At 39.8% G+C, this 10,714-nt stretch overlaps 2 protein-coding genes across 6 annotated transcripts in view; both read right to left on the minus strand.

Moving 5' to 3' along the window:
• Nucleotides 1-546: 546 nt before the first annotated feature.
• Nucleotides 547-8,433, minus strand: LOC107048729. The gene is made up of 4 exons (XM_015272071.1): nt 8,078-8,433; nt 5,385-6,512; nt 3,066-3,449; nt 547-1,628 (listed from the first exon to the last, which is right to left on the minus strand). The coding sequence occupies exons 1-4, from the start codon at nt 8,327-8,329 to the stop codon at nt 672-674; spliced, it is 2,721 nt and encodes a 906-aa protein (XP_015127557.1). The 5' UTR covers nt 8,330-8,433; the 3' UTR covers nt 547-671.
• A 977-nt stretch (nt 8,434-9,410) lies between these two features.
• The window catches only part of LOC107048730 (sphingomyelin phosphodiesterase), an 8,849-nt gene continuing 7,545 nt past the window's right edge, over nt 9,411-10,714 (minus strand). For all 5 annotated transcript variants that reach the window (XM_015272073.1, XM_015272076.1, XM_015272074.1 and 2 more), the window contains exon 8: nt 9,411-10,219. In XM_015272073.1, the coding sequence (XP_015127559.1) occupies nt 10,018-10,219 (202 nt within the window). In that variant the 3' untranslated portion in view covers nt 9,411-10,017. The remainder of the gene's footprint in view (nt 10,220-10,714) is intronic.

Consider the following 10,714-nt stretch of genomic DNA (forward strand, 5'->3'; position numbering starts at 1 on the left):
GGGGGGGGGGGGGGAATTCTTAGAATCGTTCTGGGGAGGACCCAGAGACCCCTGGTTTCAATTTTGCAGCAGATGGTCTTGACCTTCTGGCCCTACCAAATGAAAGTTGAGCGCCAGATCATTTTATTTACCAGAACAACCACTGGAGTGCCCGGCGCGTATCTGGGAGACCCGGGTTCGATTCCCGGCTGGGTGAAGCGGAAATTTTTTCTCTCTAAATTCTAATTCTCTTAGAATTCTTTAATGCCTAAAGGAGGTTAGGCGGTGTATGAGGTGAATTTGAGAGTGAATTTCTGTGGTTCCCGGTAGCTTAGTCGGTAAGAGTGCCCGGCGCGTATCTGGGAGACCCGGGTTCGATTCCCGGCTGGGTGAAGCGGAAATTTTTTCTCTCTAAATTCTAATTCTCTTAGAATTTTTTTTTTTTTTTTGAAAGCTTTTGAAAGTCTTCCGCATCTACTTTCTTGTGAAAGTCATGAGTTAACGTCCATTTTTATCCCAGCCACCTTACAAATACTCTTGAGGATATGAGAATAATTTTCAAGACAATCCAAAAATATCAACATTTATTAATACAAAATAACCATTCAAAGTAAAAAAAATCTTAAAACTATCCACGATGTACACAAAATCAAGCTGCAACATCCACTCATCAATCATCACAGATACATTCATCACTCCAGCCCTCTCAGCCCAATCGTCCCCTCATTTCCCCCCTCGAGCAACAGCACATTCTCGTTCCCCAGCTCCTCCTGATAGAACATCGAGGGTAATTCCTCCCCCAGAAGTAGGCCCTCCCCGATGTCTCCACCCCCGAGAACAACATCACTCGGTCCCACCGAGTTCAATCCCGAGCTCCTCCTCTTCATCCTCCAGACATCATCACAAGTCAACCCAGTCCTGGCAGCCCCCTGGCCCCTTCTGCCCCTCGCAACGTTCCCCACAATCTTCGGTGGTGGTTCAGGCTCGGGTTCTGCTCCCTCCTCCCCCTCCCCTCCCACCCCATCCTGACCCTCGCACTCGTAGAAAACGTAATCGAGATCCGATGAAGCCACGAGGCCATTCTGCCCCTCATCGCGATCCCTCAACAGCTTCGAAGGGCAGACCCTTTTGCAGACATCATCACCCTCAACCCTCATCCTGCCGACGTTCTGGGGAGGACCCAGAGTCCCCTGGAGATGCCCCTCAGGGGCTGAGGCCTCCAGTTTCACCGACAACTCCTCGCAGATTGTCTTGACACTCTCCGAGTCCTCAATCCTCCTCTCCATCAAGCCTATCCTCGCCCTGGCATTCTGGACACTTCCGTTGTTCTCCCTGTTCTGGTGCTTCTTTATGTGAACGTAGAGACTGCTCTTCGCGGAGAAGCTCGCGTCGCACATGTAGCACTGGAAGAATCTTCCCTCCTTATGTGTCAGCCTGTGCTCCTTGAGGTGCTCAGACCGCATGAAGGCCTTGCTGCAGCCGGGGAATTCGCACAGGAATTTCCTCTCGTTCGTGTGCTTCTTCTCGTGACGCTTGAGTTTACTTGATGATGAAAATGCCCATCCGCATCCTGGGTAGGTGCAGGAGTAGGGCTTCGAGCCAGTGTGACACCTGACGTGGGCCTTCAGGCGGCAGGGCTTATCGAATACCTGTGGGATAAATAATTTATGTCATGCGTGCGTGTAAAGTACAGGTTAACACGGGCGTTTGGAGGTCGGTAAGTCGAATTTTACACGCACCACCAATCGTTCTTCACTTAACAGACGTTCCCAGTTTTACACGCGTCCTATGCTATTTTACTGGTATTTTACACGTTCTCAATAACCCCTAGCGACATCTTGCGGTACAAACATAACCCATTATCCCAACCATACACCGATCAGCTGATCCATTAGACACTATTTAACGAAACAAATCGCAGTGCAAAAAGCTAAAAAATAAACTACATAATAATAAATAATTAACTCAAAAAGTGAAATATGAATACACAAGAAAATATGTTTAGTGAATACGATGAAATACTAACAGATAATATACTTCGAAACGCTCAGGAAGCAGAGAAATGCTATCAAGAAAAAGCCAACTTTGAAAGAAAAAAGAAAATGAGTATTTTTTCTAAATATTAGAGAATAATTTTTTTTGCGCGATTTTTCTCCCCCCCCCCCCCCCTGAAAAAAATGAGGAAAATTTGTTGATTTTTCATTATTTTTTTATTAGTATGAAGAATTAATAAACAAATTATTATTATTATTATTATTATTATTATCATTACTCATATTTTTTTGTCAGATAGATTGAAATATTTGAACAATTATTAAAAATCAACAAACTTTCCTCATATTTTCTTCAGGGTGGGGGGGAGAAGAAAAATCGCGCAAAATAAATTATTCTCTAATATTTAGAAAAAATACTCATTTTCTTTTTTCTTTCAAAGTTGGCTTTTTCTTGATAGCATTTCTCTGCTTCCTGAGCGTTTCGAAGTATATTATCTGTTAGTATTTCATCGTATTCACTAAACATATCTTCTTGTGTNTCCCCACAGACGCACTGATGACATAAAATGCATTACAAAATCGCTTTTTTTAATTTTCTTGCTGACCATCTCTGCCTGCATTTTTCTCATTTCCTCTCAATGAAATCAGATCATGAAAACGAAAAATATTAATCTTCCTACATTATTGAAGGAAACAAACTCAATTGGAAAATTTTTCGGAGACGTTGCACAATTGATATTTTTATTTTCTTGCTGATCATCTTTGCATTTTCCTTATTCCGTTCGATTGAGATGAGATTAAAGAGATGAAAAATTTTCATATCCGTTGACATTAAAAAAAAAAATGATACGTCTTGATTTAAGGAAAAAAAATATGATCAATTCCAAAATTTGATGGGTACATTGAAAAATGTCAACGGACAGACATTAGAAAGAGTAGGTGTTTATCTTAAAAGTAACGTATTCAGTAATGGTCAGTTAACTATTTTAAAATTTCGATTAATATATTTAAACTTTGATCAATGCAAGTCGGAAATTCTTTTGATATTGAAGAATTAGAAGATCGATGGCCATCACAAAAATCAATACCGACCTTGCCGCAACCCAACCAGCCGCACTTGATGTCGACTTCCTTGTAGCTGTGGCACCTCTGGTGCGAGGTCAGGGCGTTGGAGCTGTAGTAGCGCTTGCCGCAGCCCTCGTGACTGCAGACGTAGGGCGCGTGCTCTTGGTCGTGGGACTTCATGTGGATCTCAAGGGCTCTTTTCGTCTGGAAGCGTTCGAGACAGTTGGGGACGAGGCAGGCGATACGGTTGGGACGAGAGTGCAGCTTCTCGTGGGTCCAGAGGTTGTACACTGTCGTGAACCGACGGTTGCAGACCTGGCAGACGTAGTCTTTGCGTTTTAGGTGCGTTTCCTTGTGGCGTTTTAACTTGAAGTCCGAGTGGAACGCCCAGGCGCAGCCCTCGTAGTCACACTGCAAGCAGAGATCGGCACTGATATTATTTTCACCAATATTTGCAACGCAAATACATATTTTTTGCTTAATCACCAATAACTTGTAGATATTTTTCATTATATCGTCGCATTAAAATCAAAGGGGCGTAAGTGCCATTTCTCTGAGATTTTTTTTCTCTTAATACCAAAGGGGCGTATGTTTTTTTTTCCCTTCGAAATGGAGTTTTCTCAACTTATGAAAGGTTTTTTGTGGACAAATTTCTGAAGTGGCAAATGGACGTAAGTCCGACTAGCAAGTACTGAAGGGGCGTATCTCCAGCACATACGCCTCTTTCTTTTTATACTTTTTGTTTCTTTTCTAGCTCATATTGAGAATGAATAATTCCAAAGGGGCGTAACTCAGGCACATAGGTCCCTTTGTTTTTGAAGCAATAATCACAGAGGGGCGTAACTCCAATATATATGTCCCTTCATTTGTTACTGTTCGTTCCTATTGATTCATCAAGTATAAACGGAATCACATGCACTACAGCCCTAATAATAAATAATATTTGATTCTACATTAACCTCCCCTCCCTCCGTCTCATCATGAATGTTCAAATAATTTCCCTTTGAGTTTTTGCTAGAATGAAACAATTTCATGAGAAATATCAATAACTAAACTAAAATTTTCTAAAATTTTCTTCTAAATTTATTCGATTTCATTCATTAATTTATTTCATTTTTTTAAATTATGACTGCGAATTTCAGGAAATTATCTGTATGAAATTTCGAGTCGTGACTGCTTTGAACACTTCGGAAGAAAATGAGACCATAAAGGAAGAAGAAAATAGTTAAAGCGTTTTATGTTGATATAACAATATAAAACTCATTATCGCGAGTAGACCTAAGATATAATGAGAGAGAGGCGTATGTGGGACTTACGCCCTTTTCGTTTTATTTCAACATGAAATGTGTCATCCGAAGTGCACAACACATAATGTAAAAAGGGCGTAAGTGTCATTTTTTGAATGAAATGAAAAAGGCGTAAGTGTGGAGATACGCCCCTTTCCCGTTGAAATATAGCAATTACGACTTTTTCCTAGAATTTTTTTTTTTCCGATTTTTGGTCAGAAATTCCATGAAAAATCGAAAAAACAGGAATTCGGAACATACGCCCCTTTCACTTTTAAAATGAGTTTTTTGGCACTTACGCCCCTTTGATTTTAATGCGACGATATTAGGAATGAGTATTGAGAAATTTACATTTTTTCAATACCGTATCAATGAGCAGTAATTAACAATAAAAAAACCTATGATTTGTCTCTAATTACGAATTACGGGATCCGCCAGGGCGGCGGTGGATCATCCCACGTTAAAGTGAATGAAATTCGACGGAAGGTGACGGAACTACCGGTAGCTCAGTGGGTAAAGCACCAGACCGGCAATCTGAAAGTCGCGAGTTCATACGAGGTATTCCGGCATTCCTCATTTTTTTCCGAAATTGATTCACAAATATCATAATTGCCAGATTGGGCAACTTGTCCCCCCCCATACCCCCATCATCCCCAAGGTGGTAGGAGATATTTTCCCCGCACATGATTTCTCTGGACACAATTTCCTTTTTGAATATATGGACAAAGGAAAGACATAAAAAAATTGTCACACAGCAGTTTTGCAGGGAAGTCACAGTCTTTAATAAACAATAAGAATTCACACTTAATAACATGCATCAAACCAATGAACCAATGAACATTGACTCAAACTAATAGCTTAATTATATGAATCCAAATGCTTGCTTGCTTTAATAGTTCATAATATTTGCGATGAAACTCTTCAAACAGTCATTTGTATTTTCCACGTTATAAGTGGGAGTGGGGGAATTTCTTTCGGGGAAATTTTGTCCGGGAAATTCGGTCTCGGGGAAAAGCTTTCTAGATTCCATCCCCAAGCCCTACCCCAAAAGCATCCTCACCTTGAACGGCCTGACCCCGTAGTGCGCCAGCAGATGTCCCTTAAGCGCATACAACCTATTGAACTCCCTCCTGCACTCCTCCTTGGGACAGACCCAAGTCTTTCCATTCTCCGTCACCACGAGGGCCATCGACACCAGCCCCTCCTCAGTGAACCCCAGCTCCTCCAGGGCATTCGTGATGATGACCTCGTGGCTGGTGCCCCCAGCCTCCCTCCAGCACCCAGCCCCATCCATCTTCGGAATATTCGGAAAGTAGCCAGTGGCCTCCATCAACTCCGACGTCTTCCCCTGGTAGATCTGCTCCTCCTTTCCAGTATTGATGACAATCTGCGTCATGTTGGATATCTTATCAGTTGATATTGCCACAACCGCCATTATCCCGTCCTTATTATCAGTCTGAATATCTCCCTCGTCATATTGCAAGCGATTGTCCTCAATCTTGAAGAGTTTCCTTCGTTTTTTCACCACTCCAGGTTCAATTTTCCCTCCAGAACATGAGAAACTCCCTCCTGGGGGGGTAGCCGAGGGTCTGAAGTCCTCGAGGGTCAGGACGTCGTCCTCAGGGCTCATTTCCTCTCGAGGAATTTCGATTTTCTCAGCCTCCTGGGGAGTCGTCAGGGCAAAGTCAGGGATTGGGGGATTTTCGTGGACCTCTGGAGGTGCCTCTTCGGGGTTCGACTCCTCTGGGTCCTGGGGGTAATCCTCGGGCTGACTGCTGGTGGACGGCAGGATCTCACCTGCCACCATCATGTCGTTGTTGGCGAGCGTCAGGGGGTCCAGGTTGTCCAGAGGGAACTCCGGCAGGGTGAAGCCGTCCTTGCAGACCTCCAGGTATTTCTCGTTGTGGAGCTCTTGGAATTGGTCGTAGGGGGGGTCGTACCCCAGGGTCAGCTTTTTGTCGGGGTAGTCGATGTCGATGGACAGGACGTCCTGGTCCTTCTCGAGGAAGGGGGAGGAGAGGTACCTGTCCACTGTCTCCAGCTCTTGTTTCAGGGGGTCCATTGCGGTCGGCGCGTCCGGACGGGTCTTCAGCCATTTCTCGATGTCCTCCACCGTCTTGGGGTGCGGTCTGGGGGCGTCCTTGGGGCGCGGCGACCGCGGGGGGTCTTCATTTCTGGTGGGTTGGACCTGAAAATGTGAATCATTGAGTTTTCAGTATTTTTTTGTGGATTTTTTAAACTTGAAAAGTGAGAAATTTCTATTTCTTGAAAAAAAAATTTGTTCTCTTTTATTCTGAGATAATGTTTGAGAACTAAAAAAATTGTTTTTTTTTTCGTTTAATATTTCTGTTATTAATCAGTATTAATTTGTGTTGGGTTCATTGAGACTGAATTTTAAAAAGAGACACTGGAAACATGAATGATTGAGTTTTCATAATTTTTTTTTGTGGCGAAAGTACTGAAGGGGATTTTTTTACTTAAAGAAGTTCAATACCTGAGAAATTCAAAATTCTTCAAGAAAAATCTTGTACCTCCCTTTGATTCTGAGGTACTTGTTGAGAACTAAATTGTCTAATTTCTCTAAAAATAGTTTTTTAAAAATATTTCTTCTCTTGATGAGTGTTAATTCTTGGGTTAATTATATTAAATTTGGAAAATTGACCCTGGAAACATGAATGATTGGGTTTTCATAATTTTTTTATAGCGAAATTATTGAAGGGGATTTTTTGACTTAAAGATGTTCAATACCTGAGAAATTCAAAATTCTTCAAGAAAAATCTTGTACCTCTCTTTGATTCTGAGGTACTTGTTGAGAACTAAATTGTCTGATTTCTCTAAAAATAGTTTTTTAAAAATATTTCTTCTATTGATGAGTGTTAATTATTGTTGGGTTAATTATATTAAATTTGGAAAATTGACCCTGGACACATGAATGATTGAGTTTTTATAATTTTTTTTTGTGGCGAAATTATTGAAGGGGATTTTTTGACTTAAAGATGTTCAATACCTGAGAAATTCAAAATTCTTCAAGAAAAATCTTGTACCTCTCTTTGATTCTGAGGTACTTGTTGAGAACTAAATTGTCTGATTTCTCTAAAAATAGTTTTTTAAAAATATTTCTTCTATTGATGAGTGTTAATTATTGTTGGGTTAATTATATTAAATTTGGAAAATTGACCCTGGAAACATGAATGGTTGAGATAACCCATATTCTCTCCAAAAAACCCAGACAGAAATGACAAAAGTGAATAGATGTCGAATGTGAAAGAAATTAATTCAATTCAAGAAAGTAAAATGGGCAATGGATAATACAGAGGAGGTTGAGGTAAACCGGACACTTGACTTTTTTTAAATGTTAGTGAGGGGTTAAAATGTTGATAAAATTCATTTTTTTTAAATACAAAGAACAATTATTTCCCTTTGTGAGGAGCCTAAACTGAGCTCAATTGATAAATTTGTTTCTGCGTTATGAATAATTTAAAAAAAGTCTAAAGTGTCCATTTACCCCGCCGTCCCCTACAATGGAAAAAAATAAGCAAAATGCACTTGTTTCAATTTTTTTTTTAATTTTGAGGCCTTTCGTTTTGCCTTAACGAAGACCCCAGTGGCAGAAATTTCAGTGCAGTCTCCCCTCAAGTAATTCGCCAGAATTAACGTCAATTAATACTGAAGGATCAATGAAATTATCGTTTCACGTTGACATGTGGAAGAGCCGATGGCGTTTTGAAGTCGATTGATGTTATTTCAACTCACGTGATATCCATTCCAGCCTCGAGAAGCGATGATCATGGACTCAACCTCCCCCAAGTCGCAATTTCTCTCTTTATTGTCGGAAATCCAGAGGTTTGTTGATGCCAGTTGCACGTTTCGTTGACAATCGTTGGTGGCGAGTGTCGCCTGAGGCTCAATGGCAAACCAATTGCCCTCCGGACACTGGGATTTCGATATTATGAGGGCCCGAGGCGAGTGTGGTCTTCTACCGAGTATTTCACTGTCATTAGACATCTGGGGAGCTTTTTGAGGGCTCTAATTCCTTCGTTCACGGGTTAGATTCACTACATTGTAATGACAAAGCCGCCATTTAGGTGTTTGAAGTAACGTTCATAACCTTTTTTCCGAGGGGAATGCGCACGTCTGGGGGAGAGGGAGCCGGAGCTGCTAGGGTGATGCCGCCATTTTTATCACTAGATTCGTGCCGCTAAGATTCAAATTTCATGTAAAATAATTGGGATTTTTTCGAGGGGAGATTGCACGTCGTAGAAATTTTTTTTGAAAGAGATTACAATTCAGTGGAGAAGTGGTCAAACGGTTTAAGTCAGTTGAGTCTTTAGTTGAGTTTTTCAGAAGTATTTCAGAATTTAAGGGAGATGGCGAAATTTTTATAATAACCTTGTTTGGTGAGGAACTAGGCTTAGGGTGGATGTGGGACAAAATGTGGAGGGAAATGCTGGAAAATTAACGTTGAGACGAATTATAAAAATTCCCGTTTTATTCGTGGAAGCGAACCACGTCGTTAAATAACTTCTTTGTACACTCTTTGGTATTAAATTTCACTGTTGAGTGTCTTAAAATCACTGCTGATTGTCTGCAATTTTAATAAAGTTTAATCACTGATAATAGTTGAATTTAGACTGGTAAAACTGAGGTGATGTACTGAACGAAACGTTGATCTTACAAAGACTGGTGATGTACTTTCACGTAAAGCCTCGGTGATTTTTATATTTCCGTGTTCTATATATTTGCAAGTAGGAATACAATTTTTTATGGATTTTTCATTCACGAAGTTTTTGTGTGAAAAAAAAGCTAAAAACGGCGGGGATTCCCCCATTTTGCGACCACTTGAGGGTTAACTTCATTTTATTTTCGGCACTGGAGCGCAGGTGGCGCCTCATATTGAGTCAACTAGGTCCTTTAGGGAGTTATGACGTCATTACCCCCCCCTGCGATCATTTTTAGTAAATTAACAAAATAAAAAATTTGAAATTTTTTACGTATTGAACTTCTGGTAGTCTGGAAAATCCACTTCAACGATTTCGTTACAAAAAAAATTAAGGAAATTTCTCACAAGAAAAACTCTGGGTGAAAATTGACTGATATTTGGGATATTTTTTAATAAACTTTATCGAATTTCTCTAATGGCACTATTACAATTAAAAAATGATATTCTCATTCAATTATTTATCTAACAATCCACATTATTGAGAGATCATCTTGAAACACGTACAAAAATACATATAATGGTAATAATAAAAATCTCAACAATTAAATCAGTAGCAAAGTGTTACAACAGTTTAAGTTGATTTGGAGTATGGTCCGCTTTTCAATGAATATCTCGGAATCTAAAGGAGATAGCAAAATTTCTGTAATGACCTTTTTTGTAGCGCTTAATTCACTCTACAAAAAAGGTAGTGACGAAAATTTCGTTATCTTCCTTAGATTCGAAGATATTCCTCGAGAACTTAGCTAAGGGCTGCGTCTACTTAAATCGTTTTACTGTTTCGCTATTGAAATTTTATATTCACAGCTGCCATCCTTCGTCGACAATTTGAGAGACGACGAACACACTCATCAGTCATGCTCTCACTTATGAGAGAATCGACTACAGTAGCAGCAATCATGGTCTTTGGAGTTCTCTCAGAATCATTAAATCCAGATTTACAACAACGAATGATAAAATAGATGATTTTCAATAACTACGCATAAGAGTCGATGTCATTCGACTCTATCACATCGATATCAAACTTTGCATAAGGCTCCTTCGCAAACAAACTGTTGTCTATCTTCTGACACAGGACTGATCTGTCACGACTGCGGCCACTTCGTATGTCACACAGCAGCTGCTTTCGACAGGTTTCGTCACAAGGTGGACGAGTAGGCGAATCCTTATAATAATACCTGAAAAAGAAAACAGATTATAAAAAACAAGCGGACAATTGCATTTTTTTATAAATGAGTATAGTTATTGTTGCTAGCAAATTAGCAATTTGCTTTCGAATGGTTTCTCCTTTTTTTAAAATTCTTATTTCACTATTCTCTTCTATTTTTTCACGTCACAGTACTATCATCAATTGAAATGTCATCAAAATTTTGCGTATTATTTCGTTCTGTCAAATGATTCTACATTCAGACCCTCTCAAGACTCGAATTCGTTTTCACTCCGGGTTTAAAATCGATTTTTAGAAAATATCAATTTTGTTGAATCTGTATGAAAAATCAAATTTCAATTGGTGTCAATGAATAGAGCTTATTAAAGTCTATATTCGTAAAAAAAAAAATCACGAAATTCGATTGATGCCTCATAAGAAAATTTCGAAAAAAATGAAGAATGGGAATTCCTTCAGTTCCCCAAATTTCTTGAAAACTAACTTTTTTTTTTTTTTTTTTTTTTTT

The sequence above is a fragment of the Diachasma alloeum genome, unplaced genomic scaffold (genome assembly GCF_001412515.2).
Source record: "Diachasma alloeum isolate Michigan unplaced genomic scaffold, Dall2.0 Dall_scaffold_00196, whole genome shotgun sequence".
In the NCBI taxonomy this organism is placed as follows: domain Eukaryota; kingdom Metazoa; phylum Arthropoda; class Insecta; order Hymenoptera; family Braconidae; genus Diachasma; species Diachasma alloeum.

What these genes read in the sequence shown, in the direction of transcription:
- LOC107048729 (XM_015272071.1), bottom strand. Translation starts at nt 8,329, where the DNA reads ATGTCTAATGACAGTGAAATACTCGGTAGAAGACCACACTCGCCTCGG. An exon ending in GAGGCTGGAATGGATATCAC is followed by an intron (nt 6,513 to 8,077) that starts GTGAGTTGAAAT and finishes TCACATTTTCAG; the next exon opens with GTCCAACCCACCAGAAATGA. An exon ending in GCTGGTTGGGTTGCGGCAAG is followed by an intron (nt 1,629 to 3,065) that starts GTCGGTATTGAT and finishes TTTATCCCACAG; the next exon opens with GTATTCGATAAGCCCTGCCG.